At 36.8% G+C, this 24,952-nt stretch overlaps 3 protein-coding genes across 3 annotated transcripts; 1 reads left to right on the top strand and 2 right to left on the bottom strand.

Annotated features, from left to right (window-relative positions):
• Positions 1 to 6,189: 6,189 nt before the first annotated feature.
• Positions 6,190 to 9,425, bottom strand: LOC104886944 (uncharacterized). The gene is made up of 4 exons (XM_048638624.1): positions 9,179 to 9,425; positions 8,687 to 9,046; positions 6,893 to 8,446; positions 6,190 to 6,722 (listed from the first exon to the last, which is right to left on the bottom strand). The coding sequence occupies exons 1-4, from the start codon at positions 9,423 to 9,425 to the stop codon at positions 6,190 to 6,192; spliced, it is 2,694 nt and encodes an 897-aa protein (XP_048494581.1).
• Positions 9,426 to 16,103: 6,678 nt separating this feature from the next.
• LOC104886936 (probable membrane-associated kinase regulator 4) lies at positions 16,104 to 17,601 on the top strand. Its single transcript, XM_010671491.4, has one exon. The coding sequence runs from the start codon at positions 16,321 to 16,323 to the stop codon at positions 17,341 to 17,343; it is 1,023 nt and encodes a 340-aa protein (XP_010669793.2). The 5' UTR covers positions 16,104 to 16,320; the 3' UTR covers positions 17,344 to 17,601.
• Positions 17,602 to 20,344: 2,743 nt separating this feature from the next.
• On the bottom strand, positions 20,345 to 24,672 carry LOC104886937 (ankyrin repeat-containing protein ITN1). Its single transcript, XM_010671492.4, has 4 exons — positions 24,438 to 24,672; positions 23,161 to 23,658; positions 22,264 to 22,673; positions 20,345 to 21,672 (listed from the first exon to the last, which is right to left on the bottom strand). Exons 1-4 carry the CDS (start codon positions 24,457 to 24,459, stop codon positions 20,842 to 20,844), a joined length of 1,761 nt encoding a protein of 586 aa, XP_010669794.1. The 5' UTR covers positions 24,460 to 24,672; the 3' UTR covers positions 20,345 to 20,841.
• Between the last annotated feature and the right edge of the window lie 280 nt (positions 24,673 to 24,952).

Below are 24,952 nucleotides of genomic sequence, written 5' to 3'. Positions count from 1 at the left end.
GTTAATAGCTTCCCCAAGCGGTTTCACAACAGAAAGATGTGCCTCCTCCTCCCCTCCTCCTCCCCTCCTCCTTCTTGGACATGCTCCTGAATGGTCACTAGCATCCCTTGATGAAACATATTTTGTTCTGATTGATGTCCCTGAGCCAGAACCTTACTCTGAGGTTGTTGCACAGGAGCTTGTAAAGGAGCTTTTTACACTTGGCCAACTTGCTGCACTGGAACTAGCTGAGGAGCCTGAACTTCTTTAGGAACCCATATCTGCCGAGGTTTGAGTTTAGCCTCAGCTAATTCCACTTTCTTCTATATACACTAAACTATATCATGACCAACACCTCCACAATCAATACACACAACAGGTTTGCATTCATAAATCACAGCTTGAGACTGCATTACACCTCTTTCATTACAGAACCAATCTCAGAGGGGAATGTTTGATCTATAGAGGGCCTCCACCAATACCTGAGCAAACTTAAGGATATCCCTTTGAGTTGTAGCATGATCTGTTCTAATTGGTTTACCCACCAAAGCAATTTGCCCCCAATATTGTAGAGGTAAGCTAGGAAGTTTAATCCAATTTGGAATAAACTTAACATCACCCTTAGTTAAGTCTAAATCAGGGGACCATTCCTTCACTATCACAGGCTTACCATCATACAAAATAGGCCCAACAGTCATTGCAAGATTTTTAGAATCCACATAACCAAATCTCACCATAAACAGCCCATTCTTCAACATTGCAACTTTCACAATCCCAAATTTTCTCCAAATTCTCCTAACAAACCCATTAATAATACGAAAGGGAGGTAAAACCCCCAAACATAACATACAATAGCAGATTTCTAGTAATCTAGTTTTGGCTGAACATCCTCCATAGTGAGGGTAACAATGTCATCACTCATGTCGATAACATTTTGCTCAATAGGAAGTTCAGTAGCCTTTTCCAGATTTAAACCTTCATCCAAAATATTATGAAAGAACTTTTTTCTCCAATCAATAGAAATTGTGGTATTACCTGTGTTACTCGCAAGATTCTGCATATGATGAGGTGACGAATTCACTGCCGAAGTAGCACGAACCGGAGTTCAAACAAAATCAACCTAACTTGCAGCCTGCTCTCTAGCAGCTAGAAACGCATTTCGATCCTGAACCGACACATTATGATCAATAGAAGTATCGGAAGCTTCTTCATCCAACATCCAGCTCAATGCTACATCATCGACTATTTCATTGATATTCTTCTCTTCCTCGCATCTATTGATTGAGGCTTATTACCAGTTTGCTTGTTAGCCTTTGAATTCTTAGCACCACCATTCCCTTTTTTCGAACCCTTCGTCATTGCTCCAGCTTACCCTTCGCCATTGCTCCAGCTTACACTGCGGCCATTCATTCTGGTTTTAGCGTTCGGGTTGTTAAAGTTGCAGAGTCATTTTGGTCAAGATCTGTTTAGCCTTTTTGGTATTATAAGACGAACTTCATAATTTCTTGCTCTCTTGCTGTGTGTTTTGCTTTGTTTGTTGTGCTATTATGGCAAGCGAGAAGTCCTATAAAAAATGTCCTTCTCTCTGAAAAATCTCTTGAGTGTTGTGAGACCTCTTAGGCCATTGGTGTAGAAATCCTTATTATGCCATTATCTTTTGTCGGTGAAGTATTATTGAGGGAGGAGGTGGAGGATGATCCTCCTTTCCCTGTTTCATTTCCTAGGTTTCAAGTCTTAGATGATATTCCCCAAGTCAAGAAAGATATTGAAGATCTTTCTAAGACTTGTTTGGTGGACAAGATGTTGGATGCTCTGGTGGAGTTTCGTACAATAATCTCTAGAACTAAGGCAAACTAGAAGTTTGTTAAGGGTGATATTGAGTATATGAAAATGGGTAACAATTGGATTATGGTTCGTTTTGCTAATCCTAATGATTGGTTTTTAGTTTGGAATGAGAGACTTTGGCATGTTCAAGGTCAATTATTTGTCATTCATCCTTGTAAGCCTAATTTCAATCCCTTTTGTGAGGAGCTCAAGTAGGTGGACTTGTGGGCTCGTATCCCTCGATTCCCTACTGAGCTCTTGAACTTCGAGTCAGTTGCTAATTTGTTTGTTGCTAATGAGATTGGCTCCCTAATTAAGCTTAATAAAAATTCTTTGTTAAGAAACAAAATTCGTTTTGCTCGTGCTTGCATTCTTGTTGATATTACTGCTCCTCTTTCTGAATATGTTGAGATTATTAGGTCTGGTGGAAAGGTGTGTGGGTATGTAATTTGGTATGAGGATTTTTCCTCGACATGTCCGTTTTATGGTGATGAGGGTCATGCTATTGAGAATTGTCCTTTATTGTGCTTTCCTTAATAGGATTTTGATGTTAAGTTGTTGAAAAATCCTAAGCAAAAGACGATGTCTTAGAATTTATTGAAAGCTAAAAGTCAAGAAAATGATATTACCATGGTTGTGGAAGTTGATATGGTTCATGTCAAGCCCAAAGTTTTCATTAAAAAGGCTGTTAACTCTACTAGTCTGAAAAATGCTGACATTAAAGCTGGTTTAAGCTAAGTAAGGCTATTGGTAAGGGTATTAAAATTGTTGATTATGTGTTACCTATGAAGAAATGTTCTATTTCTCCTTTTTTGCTTGCTAAAGGTAAATCGATTTTGATGGCTCCTTCTCCTAAAGTAATGTGTAGGTCAAGCTCTGATGATGAGGCTTTTTTTATCATATTCCTTGTTATGTTGCCCCTCTCTTACAATGCCGATTGGCCATGGTATGTCAGACATGAGTGGGGAAGGCCCTGATTTCTTGTGTGAAGCCCCATTAGTCATGAGCAAGCTATTGAGGAAGTTCATATTCCTCTACAAGTAAGATTTTCAGGTTAGTGTGTTATTGAAAACCAATTTCTGCCCCTGATGCATGAAAATGTTGATGATGAGATCTCTCCTATTCTTATTCTCTCTGATGATGATTCTGCTACTTACTTGCTAGATGAAGCTGAGGATATTATTCAAGGCATGGGTGCCTTGCCTGCTACTTCTTTCCAGTCCTTGTCTTCTGATAATTTTTTGTTGAAGAAATTCAGGCCATGGGGGTTGCTCCACATAATCAGTTGGCTATATGTTCTCACTCAAGTTCTTCTAAGAGGAAGAGTAGCTTAGAGGATGAGGGACACTCCTCAACCCTGAAGTGAACTAGGCCTTAGTGCCTCGGTTAAGTCCTTTGATCACCCTATTTTTGTTTAAATGTCGGTTGGTTTTTGGAATGTGAGGGGAAGTCAAAGAAAAAAATTATTTGCTGAAATTAAGATTTTTTGTTACACAAACCATCTTGAAATTATGGTGCTTTGTGAGACAAAATCTTGAATTGCCCCTACTCATGCTGCGGTGCGAAAATGTGGATTTGTGCATTTTAATTTTGTCCCTATGATTGGGAGATCAGGTGATATTTGGATTATGTGGAAAGGTAACATTAGAAATCCTATTTCAGTTAATGTAATATTCAAAAGCTCTAGGTTTTTGGCTGGTAATATAACTCTATTTATATGCCTGCTGCCTTGGATGGCAAGCAAGCTTTTGGGGATGAAATTTATTAGTATGTTGCTTCGTTAGATTCTCCGTTTATTATGATTGGTGATTATAATGAGATTAGTTTTAACTCAGATAAACTTGGTGGTGCTATTGTTGTGCTGCTAGGTTTGAGTGTATGCATGCTGTTAAAAATCACATTGACTGTGTTGAACTTCCTTTTATGGGTCCAAGATGTACCTGGAGGAAAAACTTGGGGGGGCAATGTTTTAGAACGTTAAGATCGATGTTTGGTCAATTTAGGTTGGCTTCATCAGTTTCCTAATGCGAAGATTAAGCACCATAATTTTACTTTCTCGGACCATTGTGCTATTTCTCTAGTATTTATGTCTCCTCTTTTAAATAAATCATTTCCGTTTAGGTTTGAAAAAATGTGGTGCTTAAGAAAGGACTTTGATACGCTTATTAAGAAAACTTGGTTTACTCAGTTTGATGGGTCTTTTATGTTCAGATTAGTTAATAAATGTAAGCTTCTTAAAACTAAAGCCAAAGAGTAGAACATAATTCGTTTTGGTAATATAGCTCAGCAGATTAGTGATATTGATGCTAAGCTTGAAAGTATTCAAAAGAGGATAGAAATTGATAGGGATAATATTAATCTTCAAAATCTTCAAGATCAATTTTTAGAAAAAAAAAAGACGCGAGCTGTTTAATTTCCAAGATATTTTTTGGCATCAAAGGGTTAAATCTATTAATTTTGCCAAAGCGAATGCTAACTCTAAATATTTCCAAGCTTGTGCTACGATTAAGAAAGATAGGAGTAGTATTAACTCGTTTACTACTAAGGATGGGCATATTCTTTTGAATCCCAATTATATTTCTAATGTTATTTCTATGGGGTTTAAAGGAAGATTCGTTTCAGATACTTGTTGCTCATTTAATTCAGATATTGATTTTTCCCTAATTACTAATATAATTTCGGAAGAAGATAATGAATTTTTCTGCCAAGTCAGGGGATCGGAAGAAGATAATGAATTTTTCCCTAATTTATTACTAATATAATTGCGCCTTTCTTTTTTCAAAAATATTGGGGTCTTGTCGGTAATTCAGTTTTTAAAGTCGTTCAAGATTTTTTCCATTCAGGTCATCTTTTGGCTGAGATTAATCACACTTTTATCACTTTGATTCCAAATATTGATACTCCCTCGACATCGAACCATTTCTGACCTATTAGTCTTTGTTCTACGTTGTATAAAATTATTGCTAAGTTATTAGCTAATAGTCTCAAAGTTGTGTTATTAGGTAAGATTATTCACCCTTTACAAGGTGTCTTTGTCCCTGCACTAGTGGAAAAATAAGGAAGGGCTGCGCTAAAAAAGGCCCTTAATTAGGGCTGCGCTTTTTGACAGCAGCCCTTTCAATAGCAGCCCTTCACTTTTTAAGTAGGGTTGCGCTTGAAAAGCGCAGCCCTTCCTACCAGAAAAAAAAAATTAATAAAAAAATTTTTGACATTTTTTTACTCAAATATTAATCTCACATTTTTTGAATTTTAACATTTGCATTAAACTTTAACATCCAAAACTAAAACAAGAAATCAAAAAATGTTATCACATAATTGCACAAACAGGAACAAAAACTATAATACAGAAGAACGAAAAAAAAAAAGAACGAAAATGAAAAAAAAGGAACAAAAACTAGAATACAGAAGAGAAAAAATTATAGATCTGAAACTACAAGAACATTAATCAAAACAAAGATTAAGAAATTATAGATCTGAAAAGTCAAAAACTGTCTCCAAACATTGACCTAATAACGTTTAAATACATAAAACAAAACCCTAATACGTAATTAAGGAAATAATAAAATTTTAAAATACTTAAAATGCCTATTTCGAGCCTTAAACGAACTCGGATGTTTTTGAGAGAGAAGAGGTATCACATTAGGTAATCGGACTCCGTCGGCATGATTAGTGCAAATCATTTCAGGCTTTTTGTCGCGTTTCTGGGAGTTTTTGGGAGAGAAGATAAGGAGGAAAAGTAAGGGAGGAGGGACGTGAGAGAGGTGAGAGAAGGAGGAAAAGGAAGGGAGGAGGGACGTGAGAGAGGAGAGAGAAGGAGGAAAAGGAAGGAGGGATAATATTTGAAGCCCGCTTAATATTTGAAGCCCGCGAATTTATTATTTCAAATTTTTTTAAGAAGGACTGCGCTTGTTTTAAAAACGCAGCCCTACATAACAGAAGGGATGCGCCTTTGAAGAAAAGCGCAGCCCTTCTGAAAGTAAGAAGGGTTGCGCTTTTGGATTTCCAAAAGCGCAGCCCTACTAAGTGAAGGGTTGCGCTTTTCTTCAAAAGCGCAGCCCTTCTGTTATGTAGGGTTGCACTTTTGAAGAAAAGCGCAGCCCTTCACTAGTAGGGTTGCGCTTATAGAAAAAGCGCAGCCCTTCCTTTTTTTTTCCCCTAGTGCTGAGAGATTAATCCAAGATAATATTTTGTTAGCTCATGAGATTTTTCATTCTTTTAAGAATAAATCTGGGAAGGAAGGTTGGATTGCTTAAGCTTGTAGAAAAAGGTTATGATCACTTAGAGTGAAAATTTATTCTGGTTATATTGCGAAAATAGGGGTTTGATTAGAAATGGGTTTATTTTTATTTTTATTTTTTAACGGAAAGAAAAACTAGGAACAAACCCCTAATCGGGAGGCCAGCCTAACACATCCTTACGGATGACAAGAGAGAAATCAACAGAAAACGGCGGGAATTTGTAACTGAGGTTATGAGCTGCATGTCCTTGATGAGCCATGAAATATGCAACCCTATTAGCTTCACTGAAACAATGAGAAATAGACACACTATTAAACTTACACAATTCAAACCACAGATCCTGCAATAATGAATTGATGACCCAAGGGGGCTTCCAAATTTTAAGAACGGCATTGATAACCGAAAGATTATCGCCTTCAATAATAACCCGCGGCATATTACAAAAACGGGCAGCCTTGATAGCTTCCCAAAGACCAAAAGCCTCCGCTTGGATAATAGAAAAGTCAGAGGGAAGAGAATTACACCCTGCAAGAATAGCTTCACCCAAATGGTTCCGAATAACAAACCCAAAAGAGGTTCCCCCATCACTATACTTGGACCCATCAAAATTAACTTTAAATACACCCTCAGGAGGGGGAACCCAAACCGCGCACCTCCGAGCCATAGCATTAAGCCCATTGGCTTACAAAAGGAACGAGGCTCAAGACTAGAATTAGTATAAGCACAAAGATTCCAATCCTCCATAAACTTATGAACAAGAATGCTGATTTTTCGAACATTAAAAGCTTCTTGAGAAAAAATGACTTTGTTCCGGGTGAACCAGACAAACCGCCAGACAACAGCTAACATACAAGTCTTCGAGATCCCTAAAGAATCAACACAAACCTGCAAATTGTCTCTAAAAGAGTCCAAATTAGCAGAAGCCGGAATCTGAGGCCACCCATAATCTGCATCATGTTGATGCAGAATATCAAGGCTGACCTGGCAATGAAAGAAGAGATGCGAAGCAGTTTCCAAAGAACAGTTACAAAATTCACACTGTTGAGGAGTGTAAACATGCACTTGCTCCAATCTGGCCTTAGTTGGAAGGCCATCATTGCAAGCTTTCCATAAAAAAATTTTAATATTAGGGGATAGATTAGACCTCCAAATCCACTGGTACTCTACTGGTGAATTCACACCAATTTTCTGATTAATAATCAATTGGGCCCCTGATTTAACCGAATAGATTCCATCAGGGGAGAGGACCCAAAAAACCTCGTCTTCAACATTATTTCTGGGAAGAAAAATATTGGAAATCTTAAGGCAGATATCCCGGGGAAGAAAGGAGCTTAAGAGCGGAACATTCCACGTCTTATCTTCCAAAATAAACTCATTCACCCTAGTCAAATTGTTCATACTTGGGTGTTGAATAATTTTGCTCAAAGAGTGAGGGAAAACCCAATTATCATGCCAGAAATTAATTTTGCTTCCATTACCCACTTGCCACCGGAGACCAGTTTTGAAAATCGAGCGTAAGATCATGAGTTTTTTCCATTGCCAAGAAGCATTAGGAGACACTTTACAAGACAAAAAATCCTTATTTCTACAATATTTTTTCTTAGAAAGCACTACCCAAAGATTATTTTCATTTCTAAGTAATTTCCAAAGTAACTTCATTTGGTTAGCCATATTGTTCACACCAACTTTTCTAAAGCCCAGGCCACCAGATTGCTTCGGAGAGCAGATACGATCCCACCCTATCAAATTTGGGGCTTTTGAATTGGAATCTTTATTCCGAAAAAAATTGCGATAATTACTATCTAGCTTGGATAAAATAGTCTGAGGTAGTAGGAAACTCTGCATTTGATAATTAGCTTTCGAGGCCAAATTAGCTTGTAAAAGAACAGCTCTACCTGCCTGAGAAAGCGAGTTAGCTTTCCATTTCGGGAGCTGAGCCTGGACTTTATGTACGATTGGCATAAAAGTTTCCTTAGTAACTCGACTATCAATAATAGGGCAACCCAGATAATTCTCCAATGAATGAGAGTATGTCATTCCTAGAATCTGCTGAAACTCCTCGCGCTCCTCAAGAGCAACATTTTCTGTACATTTAAAGGCTGATTTATTATAATTAACTAGTTGACCGGACATAACACAATACTTATCTAAAGTGGAACGGATGGCCCTACAACTAGCCACATTTGCCTTAGCAAAAATCATTGTGTCATCAGCGAAAGTTAGAAAAGGTACTTTCACTCTAGATTTGCCCACTGACACTCCAACCAATTTCCCATTATTAATACTATTATAATGAAGTTGTTGGGCTAGCAATTCTGCACTTAAAATAAATAAATAAGGAGACAGCGGGTCGCCTTGACGGATCCCACGAGAAGGGAAGAATCTATCACCAGGGATACCATTAGCTAAGACAGAGAAAGAGACAGAGGATAGACAAGCTCGGATCCAATCAATCTAAGTTTCACTAAATCCCAAATGGTCTAACATAGCGAAAATAAATCCCCACTCCAAACGGTCATACGCTTTCTCCATAACTAATTTGATTGCAATCCATCCTTCCTTACCAGATTTTTTCCGGAAAGAATGGAAAACTTCATGAGCTATTAGAATATTATCCTAGATAAGACGCTCAAGGACAAAAGCACCTTGAAGAGGATGAATGATCCGACAAAGGACAACTTTTAACCGATTAACAAGAATTTTGGCAATTACTTTATAGATAGTGGAACATAAGCTTATTGGGCGGAAATGTGAAGTTTCCTCCGGATTCTCAACTTTAGGAATAAGAGCCAAAAATGTATGATTAATCTCAGATAGTAAATAACCAGAATGGAAGAACGCATTGATAGCCCGAACAACAGACGGACCAACAAGTGTCCAATATTTTTGAAAGAAAAAGGGAGGGAAACCATCTGGACCCGGAGCTTTATCAGGGGCTAAGTCAAATACGACACTTCTAATTTCATCATCTGTCACAGGGCCTGTAAGGAGACGATTATCCTCCTCTGCAATGATAGGAGAGATAAGATTGAAATCAGAGGGGTTACCAAACTAGCATTGCATATCGGAAGTAAACCTGTCCTTGAAAGATTGAGTTAGGAGGCGAGAAATCGCATCTGGGTTTGAGATTGAAAGACCTGCAGCATCTCTAATAGATTTAATTTGGTTACGATTGCGTCTGATCGATGCAAAAGCATGATAATACTTAGTATTCTGGTCCCCTAAGGATAGATGTTGACCCCTATATTTTTGCTTCCAATAAGTATGTTGGTAAGAGTATAATTGTTGTTTTTTATCTAGAAGTCGTTGCTGCTTATGTTGGAGAACAGCATTACTAGCATCTGCACACAAAAGAACTTGCACTTGGCCTAGCTCCTTATCCATTTTACGTTGTTGCGTGAAAATATTACCAAAACGGGTTTTATTCCAAAGTTTAATATTAGCTTTGAGCTGTTTGCACTTTTGCACCAGGCAAAACATATATGAACCGTTAAATCTAGAACACCAAGTTTTCTTTATGAGTGTGTCAAAATCCTTCCTTTGGCACCACATTTTTTCAAAGCGAAATGGAGCCGTTTTAAAAACAGGAGATGAACCCAAAGAGAGAAAATAGGACAATGATCTGAGGAAGAGAAGATATGATTCGTAAAATGCGCATTGGGCAATAACGACAACCAGTCAATACTAGCATAGCCATGATCCAGCTTTTCATGTATATTATCCAGGCCATGAATTTTCTTCCTCCAAGTTAAAAGCAAACCCTTTAGAGGGAAGTTCCTTACAAGGGACAAGAGAAATGAAATTTAGGAGGCGTTCAAACCTCTTGTAGGAAGGTGAAGCACCTCCTCTTTTGTCACTTGGTTTACTAATTTCATTATAATCCCCCAAAACAACAAAAGGGATAATAAGGGAATTACAATACGTAATTAAATCATGCCAAAATTCATTTTTAAAAACAGAATTGGCAGGAGCATAAATAAATATAACCATAAACTTATGAGAAGACTTTGTAAGAGTTATTTGACATGAAATAAAACGATCACTTTTATATATTACATCCAACACAAACGGATCAAGATTGCAAGGTTTCCACATTAACCACAGCCCACCCGCCATACCTATGGTGGGTACATGATCCAAAAACATAAACCCACATTTTTGGGCAAAGAGATTCAAGGGAGGAAACTTACATTTTGTCTCACATAACATACAAAGACTAATAGCATTAGCTTTACAAAAATCCCTTACCTCATCAAAAGCATTTTTTCTTCGACACCCTCGAATATCCCATCATGCAATCTTCATTTAAACTTAACAAAAAACATCACAAAAAACCATTTTGATACCAACAGGGCTAGAGAGATCAAGTTCTAGGCCTCTTCAGGGAAGAGGAGGCGCTTTCTTCCTCTGGTTCCTCAACCTTTCTCTTTGATGACTCAGATTGAGAGGTGTGCTCCATAGGGGAACATTGCTCAACCCCCAACTGCTCAATTTGTTGCACGATTGAATTATCAGAGTGCAGGGACTGGAAAGAATTCTCAGTAATAGTTTTCACCTCATCATCCTCATTGAGAGGCAGATCTAGAAAAAAGGCCCCACTCCCAGATTTTTCAGCACTCCCAGGAAGAGATAAAGCAGCAGCAAATTCATCATCACATAGCATATCATCATAATAGGACTCAGAGAAGAGATGAGAAGTATGGAATACTTTGATTGGGGGAAGAGCAGGGACAAGGGGTAAATCCAGCTCCCCTATGTCTCCAACACCATGCTCAATCATTGGAGGATCCATCATAGAGAGAGGGAGCACAGAGAAAAGCCTCCCTGAATCCTCATCATCAGAGGAGATCTCAACAGTGGGGGAAGCAATGAATAGCTTACCTTTACCTTTATCAAGAATAGCATCTGTCCTTTTTTTATTCTCACCATGAATAGCAGGAATTAGAGCACTTACACCAGCCTTACCAGCAGACCTGGGAACCTCAGCAGGTTCTTTGATAACAATACCATGACTTGCTTTCAAAGTAACAGTTTCAGGGATAACCACAAGAGGGTTAGAATCATCAACACCTTCAGATAAAACAGAAGTTTTCTTGGAAGCAGCTCTGACAGGATTAAAACGTTTTTTAGGGGGGACCACTTTCTTAACAGCTTTACTCAGAGAAGCATTAGCTATATGCTTAGCCTGTGCTTGAACTACATTTGGTTGCTCAGCAGTAGTATCAAGGTTAGCTTGGCCAGCTTTAGCTAGGTTGTCATAGAGACACTTTTGCTTTGGATTTTTCATAAGACGGACTTTCATCTCCTTTTTAGGGGAGGTTAACAAAGGACAACAGTCAATAATATGATCTTTAGACCCACAAAATGAACAACCTGAAGAAAAATCTTCATACCAGATAACATAACCTTGAACAAGGTCACCATGCCTACAAACATCAGTAAATTCTAAGAGAGGGGATTTTATGTGCACACGCACACAAGCACGAGCAAAACGGATCTTATGCCTTAACAAAGACCTAGGATCAAGTTTTATCAAAGCACCTATACCATTGGCAGATAACAAACTAGCAACAGAATCAAAATTGAGCAGCTCAGCAGGGAGCCTAGGAATACGAATCCACAAGTCTACCCACTTAATCTCCTCAAGATAAGGATCAAAAGAAGGGCGCCAAGGGTAAATCACAAAAATATCCCCCTGAACATGCCATGGCCTCTCACTCCATACAAGAGAGAGGTCTCCAAGGTTAGAAAATTTAAACATAAGCCACCCATTACCCATTTCAAGATATTCCACCTCCCCTTTGACAAATTTTCAGTCAGCTTTAGTACGAGAAATAATGGTACGAGTATCAATAGCAGAGCTAAGCATTTTACCTATCAAACAAGATTTTGTGAGTTCCACAATATCTTGTTTTACTTGAGGAAGTTCGTCCAACACCACAGAAGCCGGAGCAAACTGAGGAACAGCAGGGTCAGCCACCAGAGAGCCTCCATCAGAAGGCACCTCAGGAGTGACAGGAGCACCAGCAACATTCAAAACATTCTCAGACAAATTAGTGTTAGCAGGAACATCAGAAGATGAAATAAGAACATCCTTGAAAGTGGAAGGAAGTTCCATTTTGAGACTAGCAATAGAAAAAAAACACTTTGGATAACCAAATTTAGGAGTAAGAATGTGAAAGCACAATTCAATGATACCAGACTTAGTTAACCAAGCCATATTTATATAGGGGGTTTGATACTTACCAGCTCCTCTAAAAAAGGGGAAGGGATTCTGGAACAACAGTCTCGAGCCCACTTTCGCATTAAATGCAACACCCTTAAAGAACTCTTCCTTCACCTGAACACGCATTGAATTACCAGACGACAGAGTAATACACTCCACTCCAAAGACGATTAAAGCCCTAGCATTAAATGCACCCAAATCAAAATCCCTAATTTTAGATTTCCCTTTGTACTTGAAAGAGAGAAACCCTAATTCATAAATCTTTCGGACCTTAGATCTTTGATGGAAAAGTGAGGAACAGCTCACCCAAAATTGATTAGACTGAACCAAAGGCAATTGGGTTAAATGATTTGAAGAATGGGAAAGGACAATTACACTCCTAACCCTTTCATCGCCAGAACAGCACACAAAAGGCCGTAAAATCAGATGGAAAATAACTAATGTAAAGATTACACTTACGAGAATCGTAATCAATAGATTGACATTATGATATCTATGCCTGCCACAAGGATTAGGTGAGATAGGATGAATTTGCAGAGGTTGAGATCTAGGGTTTTTTTATTTTGGGTGAACTATTTGGGAAAGGTGCTTTTTGCCTTCTCTCTCATCTTTTTTCTCTTTCTCTCTCATCTTTTTATCTTTTCATGACGTCCAGAGATGGGTTTATTGGATTAGGCAATGCATTGCATCTGTTTCTTTTTCTGTTCTAGTCAATGGTCTTTTTAGGGGAACGATTTTTCCTTTTTAGAGAGATTAGGCAAGGGGACCTTTTGTCGCCATATCTATTTATTCTTAGTGTAGAACTCTTGCCTAGGGAAATTTTTGTTTTAGCTATGAGTGGAGATAAATTATTGGGTGTAAAGCTTGGTAGGTCTGGGGTTAAAATTCCTTTTTTGACTTTTGTTGATGATACGATGTTGTTTGCCAAGGCCTTTGTTCAAAACTGTGAAATTATTAAGTCGGTTCTTGAAGTATTGTGTTATGTCGGATAAACTTGTTAATTTTAATAAGTCCACTTTCCAGTGTACGAAAAATATTTCAGATGATTCTTGCAACAGTTTTAGCTCCATTTTACAAATGGATAATTTTTTCTCGTTGGGTAATTATCTAGGTTACCCCATCATTGGTTCTCGTGTCACTAAGAATAAATTTAAAAAAGTGGTCCAATCTTCCAAAGCACAATTGTCTAAATGGACAGAAAACTCTCTTTCCAAAGCTGGTAGATCTATATTGATTCAAGCTAACCTGGCTACAAAGGCTAATTTTCAAATGCATAGTTTTTTGTTGTCGTCTTCTATTCATGTTAATTTGGATATAATGTATAGAAATTTCTTTTGGAACAAAAATCCTATTTCAGCTTCGAGTAATTTGATTGGGTGGGATAGGATTTGTGTTCCTAAAAAGTATGATGGGGATTTCGTAAAGCTAATGTTAATAATATAGCTCTTCAAATGAATTTTCATGAAAAATTATCAAGAATCCTAGTAATTTGTGGGTTGATCATGTTTCTAAAAAAATATTTGAAAAAATGTTCCCTATTTGAGTATATCCCTTCCAATAATTGTTCTTGGCAATGGAAAAAAGTTAATGTCCATCAGAGGATATTTTAAAAGAGGGATTAGACGGATAGTTAGCTCGAGTGATTCCATTTCTTTTTAGAGTGACAATTGAGTTTTTTCCTATCCTATTTCAAAAGTTTGCCCTCAGGTGATTGGTTGGGCTAAGTAGGGTGATTTTCTTGTGGCCTGGTCCTTCCCGACTGAATGGAAGTTCAAACTTAATTTTGATGGTTCGAAGTTAGATGATGGTAAGGCCTCGTTTGATTTTACTATCCGTAATCATTCTGGGGATTTGTGTCTCGCTAGTGCTATGGCTCTCTCTCGGATTGTTCGATCCTTCAGGTTGAGGCTTAAGGCCTCTTTTTCTTGGGATTGGCTCTCTTGAGGTGGAAGGTGATAATTTAGTGGTTATTAATGCGATCCGGCATGTTGGAAGGTTCCTTGGGCTATTCGTTCTCTGTTGACGGACTCTCTTGTGGATTTGTGATCTTTCGATGCGGTCTCCATCAATCATGATTTTCGGGAAGCGAATCAAGCGATGGATTATATGGCTCACCATAGTCATTCTTTTTCATCCTTGGTTTATTGGTTTTCTTTTAACGGTGTTGTTTTTCTTCCATTATCCAAAAGGATGTTGTAGGTTGATCCTATGTTAGGAGCCATGCTTAGTTTGTTTCTCTCAAAAAAAATTATTATTATTGATTCCACATCCGGTTGGTATATGCAATATAAGTTTGTCATGCACGTGCCACATTCACATATACCTGTTGGATAGTTTGAATCACAAGTCCACAAAGGAGGGAAAAAAAAAAAAAAACCTAATGATACATCTAAAATAACTATAGAGTCGATACTTCAAAAAAGAAACTTGAAGAGCATAATTTATTGATCTATGCTCTCATGTTAGGAAGGAGTAAAAACTAAAAAGGAGACAATAAACAATCCAGGAATCCAATAAAAGTTGTTAGAAATATTACAAGTTCAAAAATTGAGTCAATATGCTATATAGGCATTCTAGCTAAAATACATAACAAGATAATAATAATTAATTTGAGACATTAGTTCTATTGTTCCAAGAGAATCAGACTTTTTTACTCCTTTTTTATTTTATATTTTTTTTGGCTTTTCCAAGATAGATTATAGAAGGGAAAAAGAGTAGGGTTCTTCCTTTCTTGTTTTTCTATCAAGTTTAAGAGACTCACCTTAAGATGCTTTGTCAGCCAAATTAAATACATCATTAAGCATGTATTTCTTTTTTTCCCTTTCTTAAGACTTTTTTTCTCTTCCTTTTTTCCTTTATTTTCCCCCTTTTTCCCTACACTTTTTTTTTTTACAAAAATGTCCTTGGAACATTCTCATCTTTTAAGTAAATTCTGACAAGACTTTGTCAGCCACCATATGGTGATATGAGCAAAAGGAAATGCATAAAACCAATAACTTTATAAATCAGTCTAAGCCTGAAAGGTAAAATACCCACTAGTTTGGTTTTCTAATGAATAAGTTTCATGTATTATATTATATGGTCCAAATTTAAGAGTCTATACCAAGAAAAAAAAGTAACATCATTAGTAGTATATTAAAATGATAATACTTTTTATATAAGTGACCACCCACCTTCTAAAACTAGTGATGATTCTCTTCTAAGTGAAGCAGAACCCGGAAATCCTACAGTTGAAAAAGAGAGTTTTATTTCTGCAAGAAAGGAAAAAAATATGTTTTTAAAAAAAAATATTGTTTTACATAAAGAGGATAGCACAAAAGAAAATAGACAGATGAGTCAGAAACTGGGCCATAATCACATAATAGAAAAACTTACCTCTGCATCATGCTCTGAATTTTATATCTGGATTCTGGAGGCATTCAGTGGTTTCACAATACTTCAAAATTTTGACATTATACAAACTACAAAGGCAAACAAAATATAACTATAAACAAAACAGAAGAGATAAAATTTTATTTTCATTATTTTGGCATAATCCCTTCTCTTTTCCTTTTTGTTATGATTTTATGAAATACCGAGATTTCTCTAGGTTTATCAAAGATGATATATTATAGTCTTTTCATAGTATAGGATCATTTTAGAGAATGTTTAATGAGGTGTCATTTTAGAAAAAAAGTTTACCAGGTAACAAAAACTTAAAGAATTACTTCTTTTTTTTGAATATTTCCTCCGTTCTGTTTTAAATGAAACGTTTGAAACCCAATACGCTTTTTTAATCATTAAATATATTTAGTTGTCTATGTTTGATAGTATGTATCGAGACGAATCTAACAAGATTCCACCTGATTATGTTTTTCTTTATATAATGGCGATAAATTGGATTCAACATTGATCAATAAATACTAACGGTTTACCAATGTTTTATTAAAAACAGAACGAAGGAAGTATAACTTTTAACAAAATTTGCATTCTTATATATCCTTTTGCTCTCCCTCCCTGTCTTGAGTCTTTCACATTCACCACTTTACTTATATTGAGGAAAGAAAGATAATAATGGCTGTGGACTACTACTCATACAATCATAATGAACATAAAGTAGATGAAGAAGAAGAAGGAGAAGATGATTACATAGATATGGAAGTGAGCACATTTGCAAACTTATTTTCCTACTCTAGAAACACCATCTTGTCATCTCCGCAACACCCTCGTGAATTCGAGTTCCAAATGTCGTCGACGATGACGAATAACGTTGAGATAGAATCTACAACATCTCCAGCTGATGAGCTTTTTTACATGGGTAAGCTACTCCCTCTACACCTCCCACCTCGCTTACAAATGGTTGAAAAACTTCTACAAGATTCAACCCCTAAAAACTTTAATGAGTTTTACAGCACTCCTTTGGGTACAAATACTGCAACTACTCCTACAGCAAATACGCCTTTCGAATCATGCAACATTTCGCCTGCTGAATCCTGTCAGGTTAGCAGGGAACTTAACCCTGAAGATTATCACAAGGAATTCTTTGGTGATAATAATAATAATGTGAAGAAATCTTGGACTAAAAAACTCAAAATTAAACTTAAGTCCTTGTTTGGAAAATCTTCTGATGAAGTTTGTTCTTCATCAGCAAAGGTTGATGATTTCAGGAAATCGATTAAGAAAAACCCATGCAGTGAAGTTTCAGAGGTTGTTTCTCAAGAAAGATTTGACAAAAAAAATGATACCACTAAAGAAGTGAAAATTTGTCATAGGAGATCATTTTCTGGGGCGTTTAAACGTCGTTCATCAGCCACTACTACTAAATTATCTACATCGTCTTCATCATCCTCGTCTTCATCTAATGCTTCAATGAATCAATCAACCGTGTTGAATGATTTACCGTTCCTTAAGAGAAGCAGCAGCGCGAATTCGGAGATTGAGACATCGTTAATCCAAGGAGCTATTGCTCATTGCAAGCAGTCATCAAAACAAGTAAGTCAATCTCAAAAGACATTGAGTGAAGTTGGTTGTCATTCATTTCCTTCTTCCAGGTTTTCTGCTGCTCTTGATGATCAAACAAGCCTTTGCAGGGGTTGAAATAACAAAACAAAACAAGTAAATTTAGAAAGTATCATGTAACTTATTATGTAATGATGCTTGTACTAATTTGATATAGTTTTTTTTGGCTCATTACATAATTGATTAGCAAACTGAAAGAGTTTGATTTACCTTTGATTGTGATTATTTTCTCATTTAACTTTTGTGCTCTTATTAATACTTCACCAAACATTCATGACTTTCAGTGTACTTGATGCAATTCATTAGTTAAAAGATTCTCATCATACATTTTAATCATTTTTGGGTTGAATGCAATTTAAAGTTCTGTTTTTGTCTTGGGATTTCAAAGGAGTAATCAAGGATGTTGAAAAAACAACAAAAAAACAAATTCTAAGAAATTGACGTGTCTTATAAAAGGAGAGGTGTCCAAAGCTTTCAATTTAAGATGAATTCATTTCGATTGACTAAAAGGAAAGTCTCCGGCTTTATCTAACTTGCTGCGTTTAGTTCATGTTGATCTTTTTTTTCTGATTTCCAATGTTTCCATCTCTTGTCTCTATGCCTATCTTCTGGGCTATCTAGTGCTATTAGGAGCGTGTTCGGCAAAAATAGCGATTATTACAACATTTATGGTTAAAAATTAACTGTGAAAATAATCTATAAAATAATAATCTATAGAAATATATTAAAAGGCGTGCGAAAACAAAAAATTGTGCCATGTGGCGCTCTCTCTAGGGAGTTTTAGTTCATGTAATCCATGTACACTAAAAAAATTAAGAAATTGCATAGTATAAGCTTTGAATTTGATCCCGAGACCTCAAATACATATACTAAAGTTCTAACCACTAGCTAAGTTGTATTTAGTGTTATTATCATAAAGTATTATATTAATAAATGAAATTTTTTCTTACCCGGGGCATAACCCGGGCCTAATAACTAGTTGGTGTTCAAAAAAAGAACAAAATGAACCATATTCTACCTTCAAAAGCTATCCTTTCAAGCTTCTACAAAATGCTTCCTTTATCAGTAAAAGCTACTTTCAACACTACTCATCACAAACCACTTTTATTAGAGTTGTTAAAACTATTTCAAAAGTCATTGTCATGCTCCTATTTGATGTTCCTTTCATTACACCTCCATCGTTCTTTACTCATGCAGTCATGCTAATATTATGTTCTTGTATTATGAATTGAATGTTCCTTTATAAATGTCATGTGCTTTTATTAACGATGATAATTTATAGAAACTAGATATTGGTTTGCTTTTACACTGTGTGTTCTGGGAACCTGTTAAACAAGATGTTATAAGATCTAATTTGCGGCTTCTGGAAATCAAGTTACAAGTTATTTTCCTCTATTTGTTGGGAAGAGAAGGAAACAAGGTTGAAGATAATGAGGAAAACAAAACATTTCTTCTTTGTGGAAGGAATGTACATTCCATGAATGAAAAGGTACTACCAAAAAATTGAAAAAGATAATCACCCAATTACAAACGAAAAAGAAGAAAAACAAAGAAGCCCCTTTCCTTTCCACTCAACCAAACACAAATATACAAGATTTAAGGAGAAAAGTGGTAAAAAAAATGAAGTAGGTATCGTAGTTAAGAGTAGAGATGGCCAACTGTGCGGGCCAATCCAGCCCATCCAATCCAGCCCACCTCGTGGGCCGTGTAGGCCGGGCCAGCAAAAAGCCCGGTCCAGCCCAGCTCGAACCGTGAAATTAGTGGGTGGGTCGTGGGCTAGATTTCTTAAGCCCAGCCCACTAAAGCCCACTACTAAAACCGCCTAGCTCGGACCATGAAACTGGTCCAACTCGACCCATGAACAAGACCTGCCTAATCCAAGTAAATATTGAACCAAATTGTGTATATTTTAATCAAATTATATATATTCTAATCAAATTGCATATATTATAATTCAATCATATTTAAAAATAATGAAATTATTCATTAATATTAATATTTGTATATATTTTAAATTAATTTTAAAGATTTAATATAACAATAATGAATAATTTCAATGATTAAATAATTTTTTTAAAAAAATTCTCATGCTGGCCCGTTAGCTCGGTCCAGCCCACCAGACCCACGAACCGTGAAAACCGGTAACAGACCGGTGTGGGCCAAGATTTTTCAGCCCGCGGACCAGCCCACTCAACCCATGAATTTCACGGTCCGGTCCTGGGCCGTGAAATCTCAGCCCAGCCCACTACGGCCCGCACCAGTGACCATCACTAGTTAAGAGCATATGTATCTCATTGGACTATCAAGACCCTAATCTATTGGACTAATTTGGCTGAACCGAAGAGAACTGATTGGAGCTAAGCTAACCTAAACTTGTGAAGGCAAACTGACTGAACTAAATAACAGAGTTGAACTAAGCTGGAACACGGAAAGATAAGTAAAAAAAGAACTGAGTCTAAGCAGGCTTCTTTTTGTCTGGTCAATTTGTGTAGTGTACTTAGCTTAATTCCTGTAAGCTATTAGAATAGTTAATTGCATATGTATTTCATCGAACTATTACAACCCTAATCTATTGGACTAATTTGGCTGAAAAGAAGAAAACTGATTGGAACTAAGCTAACCTTAACTTGTGAAGGAAAACTGACTAAACTGGAAAAAACGAAGTTGAACTAAGCTGAAAAACGGAAAGATAAGAAAAAAAAAAAAAAAAAGAACTGGGTCTAAGCAGGCTTCTGTTTGTCTGGTCAATTTGTGTAGTGTACTTAGCTTAATTCCCCTCAATATTGGATTGCAATGTAATGAATTAAAGATCTTACTACTGTCTACAACTACTTCCTGTGAGCTATTAGAGTAGTTAATTGCAGTCTCAAATCAAAGAGCCTTGTTACATTAGCCTTCGTCATACACAATCCTAATACATCATCGCACCCTAAATGATTTCCTCGTAATCGAAAGCGTGGAAATATATGTTCATGGGTTCCACAAGTTATTGAGCTTCAGCAAACTCAACAGAATGCAAATATCCTTTAAAAAGACGCAGCACCACCTAAGTCAACCAATACAAAATTCCCATAGCGTGTTATATAAACATATATCCGTAGTCATTCAATGTGGTTGCATCAACGACAAAGCTAATACGAATTCCCATAGCGTGTTATATAAACATATATCCGTAGCCATTCAATGTCGTTGCATCAACGACTATCATGGTCACATTTCCTCTACAGGTTTTGCTGATACATACTTAGAAATTTCAATTCAAATATTCAGCACCTACAGGAATGACAAATCAAACACAAAATATTTACCAGTTTCAAGATGGGTCGACAGCTCACATAGCTGACAGTATCCAGCTCTTTAAGTCTTGCCAGATACTGCAGTCCTTCAATTAACTGAGCAGAGAAATCGTGATGAACCATGTGTTATTAATTAGATACAAATCACAATCTTCTCACAACTTGACCCATTAGAGTGCCAGATTTCTGGCCCGCAGAACTGCTGCAATGGGGATCTTGGAAAGATCATTTGGGTTATAATCTTAAACCTTAATTCCTCATTGTAATCATGGAAGAGATGCTAAAGGGCATAAAATCGATCAGGTTCTGAATAGGATAAGTCTGAATGATGCATTGAATTTGACAGGCTTCTCTTTGCACTTCTATCCTTTTTCCTAATGGAGCGGGATCTCTTAGATATGACCACATAGTAGGTCATTGTGCCCAAAACTCCAGCCATTATCAAACCTCCAATAACTGTCACAAGAGCTGCAGCCCACTTATGTTTTCGTCCAACAACTATGTAAGAGGATGCCATGAATGCAACAGAAGTACAAACTGATGCCAACCACATCAGCTTATTGATAACTTCCACCACCCGTCTCTCTGCTTTGGTCTCACCTCTGACAAGTGTGATCTGAACTACCACAACAGCCAGAGACGTAAAAAGAGCAAAGGCATTGAAGATGAAAAATATCTTAAAAGAAGCTGTCTTAGCAGTTACAGCCATCCCATTATCATCATCACCACCAGGAACTGTAAATATAGCTGCAAAAGCAACTGTTGCAAAAAGCACCGCCACAACAGTTACAGAGTTGGTGGCATTGTTTATCCCTTCCCTATGGAGTTTTCTGAGCTCCTTGGCAATCCCACTAACATTTTGGTTTGTTCGTTTGGTTTGTTCGAGCTGCAGGTGCACATCTTTCTTAATCTGGCTGACAGTTTTTCTTAACTCGTCCCTTGGTTGATTCAATTCATTAGCCCTGAGAGCATTATTGCGGACAAGGGCATCCTTGATTTCTGAGGATTCTTCAGAGAGGGGAAGGTCTACAGCTATGTCAAGAGCGGTTTTGTGCTGACTATTTAGAGCATTAACATTGATGTCTGGAAGCATCAGCAACTCACTCACTATCTGCACAGGGCAAGTGAAAAGGTTTTATTATCAATGTCTGAAGGCTGACCGCCCTGTTAGAGAACTAGAAGGATTTGTACACCGTGAGATCAATAGTTAAGAAACAATATGGACAGAGAACAAAGACAGTGATTTCCTGCATCTAAATGTATGAAAGGCCACAAATGTTGTAACTGGCAAATGATAATTTAGGAAACCAAGTCAGATGTACGATCGGAGATTTGTGAAAAGTAAAAACATCTAAACTTGTCAACGACACTTAATTTCAAGCTTTTCAAAATATTATCCACCCTGAAAAAAGATTAATGCAAATATGTACATATTTAAGCATTATTCATTTCAAGTTAAGCAGAATGTTTACAATGCTAACTCGTAAGGTGTTTCTGTCCTGTGTCAAGGTAAGTTAATTAACATTATAATAATAGCAGGAAAGATAAATCTGGTCAACTTTTTGCAACAAAGTGGGCACTATAAAATCAAAGTTTACAAAGAGAGTCGTCCAAATGACGGCTTAGATGACTCGCCTATTGACCATTCCTTCCCGATAATCCTAACAAGTAGATAAGCAAATATATGAGCAATAGTAAATACCTCTGCCCGCTTCTTCCTGGTAGCCACATGTAAAGCTGTATTGCCAAACTTGTCTGTGCGCAAAGCAACAGCTGCATCTGCATCAAGAAGTGCTCTCACAACCTCACAATTATTCCCTTTGACAGCCATATGCAATGCAGTCTGACCTTTCTTGTCAATCTTCCTCGCCAAAGTTACATCCTTATCAAGCAACGCTCTCACAATGACCACATGGCCCTGGCGAACAGCAAAATGCAGTGCATTTTTCCCGTTGGATTTACATGCATCCACTAAGCCACTATCCCTAGAAAGAAGTTCATTTACTATATCTGTATGTCCCTTTGTAGCTGCTGAAATCAGAGGAGTTGCATTGGATTGTCCAATTGTCTTTATTAACCCTGGATCGTGGTCTAACAGCAACTGGACAATTGCTGCAATGTAAAAGATGCAATCAAATCAATCAGAAATTATAATGTTAATAAACATTAGACAACTAATAACTAAGTCCGCACATAATTTGATGTTACACACCAAGACTTGAATTCAGCAGAAGTGGAGAACAAAACCCCATTAGCGCCAAAGTTTAGTAGCAGTCTCTATATGTTAAAGGCAACTACAGCATGCAAGCAACATTTCCTTTAAAGATCACACCTCCCATATCAATCATATACTAACTAGAAATGTTTGATGGAAATCCTTCAAAAGAAAAAAAGTTTGATAAAAAGCATTTGATATTACCCCACCCCAAGTCCCCAATGCCTCTAAAAAAAGGCTTTTGTCAGTTGCAGAATATTATTCAAAAAATCCATTAACAATGACATGTCACTACAAGATTTCAAATTTTACTGTTAACAATAATAATAATATAAAAGAGAATGTCAAGAGCAACAAACTATAGGGGGAAGTTTAAGAAATTACCAAGGTGTCCTGAATTAGCAGCAATATGCAAAGGATCAAACCCGATCCGGTTCTTCTGTGTAAGAGTATCCTTATTGGCATACTTCAGCAGCTCTTTCACGACATCAAGATAGCCCTTCTCAGCTGCAGTATAAAGTGCCGTCTCTCCCAACTCATTAACCTCATTCACCACCAAGGCCCTTACCTCCGCAGCCTCCACTTCAAACTCAGCACCACTAAAATTTTCCCCAATCTGTGAATTTATATGCCCACCCAAAATCTGCTTCACAGCTTCTAAATCACCACGTTGAGCAGCCAAGTGCAGCTCTGTATCATTGTGACGACCAGTGACCTGCTTCACATATTTTTTCTTTCCCGCTTGGTCAATGCGTTTACCAGAATTGGAGAGAACCAAAGCAGGTGCCGATGTGGAGGTTGGGGATGGAGAAGGGGACGGTTCCATTGGTGTTCGGTTTGGCGTGGGTGTGATATGACCCACTTCCAAGTCTTGTTCTTCAACTGTATTATCAAATAAATCAGTCATATTTGACCCAGATAATCACTTAATTGATACACAAAAGTGAATATGATACTACAATTGACACAAACTACAGACCATAACAAGCAATTGACGAGCAAAAGCACACAAAATCAAAGTCTAAACAACTCTATGTATATTAGTACATAAATTTATTGCCTGACATGCCTGATTTGAGGAAAACCCGTCGAGTGCAACTTAAACCAGTTAGATCAGCAAAATGGCTGTTTCTAACATACGCCCAATTACCATCTTTGTTAATTTGACATTATTTCCAATAACAGTTCCTCAAAAACACCATCTAGCACAGGCATAATAATACTAATCATCTACAAATGTTTTATTGTCTCGAATTCGATAAAATGTTGATAATTCTGATACTTTTCTTTCTTCAGATCTCAAAATTGAACATGTTATGTCCCTAACATTACAAACAAAGTAACTATCAAACCCATAAACACATACACAATCATCTTTCTCTAAAGCAGAATAATATACTAATCCAACACAAAATTTTCAATTAAAGCTGATTTAAGATAGAATTCTCACTTCAAACTTACATAAAATCTGAGTAACTTCATATCCAACAACCAAAACAAACACAGAAATTCATACAAAAAAAAAAAACACAGAGGAACAAAGATCAACTTGCAGAAAAAAAAAAACATATAGAAAATTCCAACAAATAATCAAAAATTACAGCAATCAAAAGCACAAAACTTGAAAATTTAAAAGCTACTACGAAAAATAAAAGACTTACCTATTTGGGTTGATGAAGCCATGAAAGATATAGCAGAGTACTAAGAGTAAAAAGATGGAAGCTAGAAAATATACATGGAAATCATATCATCATTTTCATAAAGTGGGAAAAAAAGAGTAAAGTAAGAAACACAGGGAAAGAGGAGGAGAGAGATAGAAGAAAAGGAAAGAAGGCAGACAGCCAAATGAGTAAACGACACAAGAGGAAGATGCAGGGAACCCAACCACTGCAATATTGTTTTTCTTTTTTCCAATTTTAAGGTGTGGGAAAATAAATATATTAATACGTGGTTGATCGATCACTTGATTGATTGATTGAAGAATACAATTTGTGGGAAATTAGTTTTTGTTGTGAGAAAAGATATATAGAAAGAAGGTTACTGAAAGAAATTTATCATAAGAGTATTGTATATCAGTTCAGTATCTTCACTTTTTACAAATGGTGGTATTTACATATGTAAAATTTTACTGTGTATTCTACCTAAATCAACAATTGCTGCAAACCGGCAAGAAAAT

This window comes from Beta vulgaris, chromosome 2 (genome assembly GCF_026745355.1).
Source record: "Beta vulgaris subsp. vulgaris cultivar EL10 chromosome 2, EL10.2, whole genome shotgun sequence".
Lineage (NCBI taxonomy): Eukaryota > Viridiplantae > Streptophyta > Magnoliopsida > Caryophyllales > Amaranthaceae > Beta > Beta vulgaris.
Note: the sequence above shows the minus strand (reverse complement) of the source record. Positions and strands in the feature narration are given on the sequence as shown.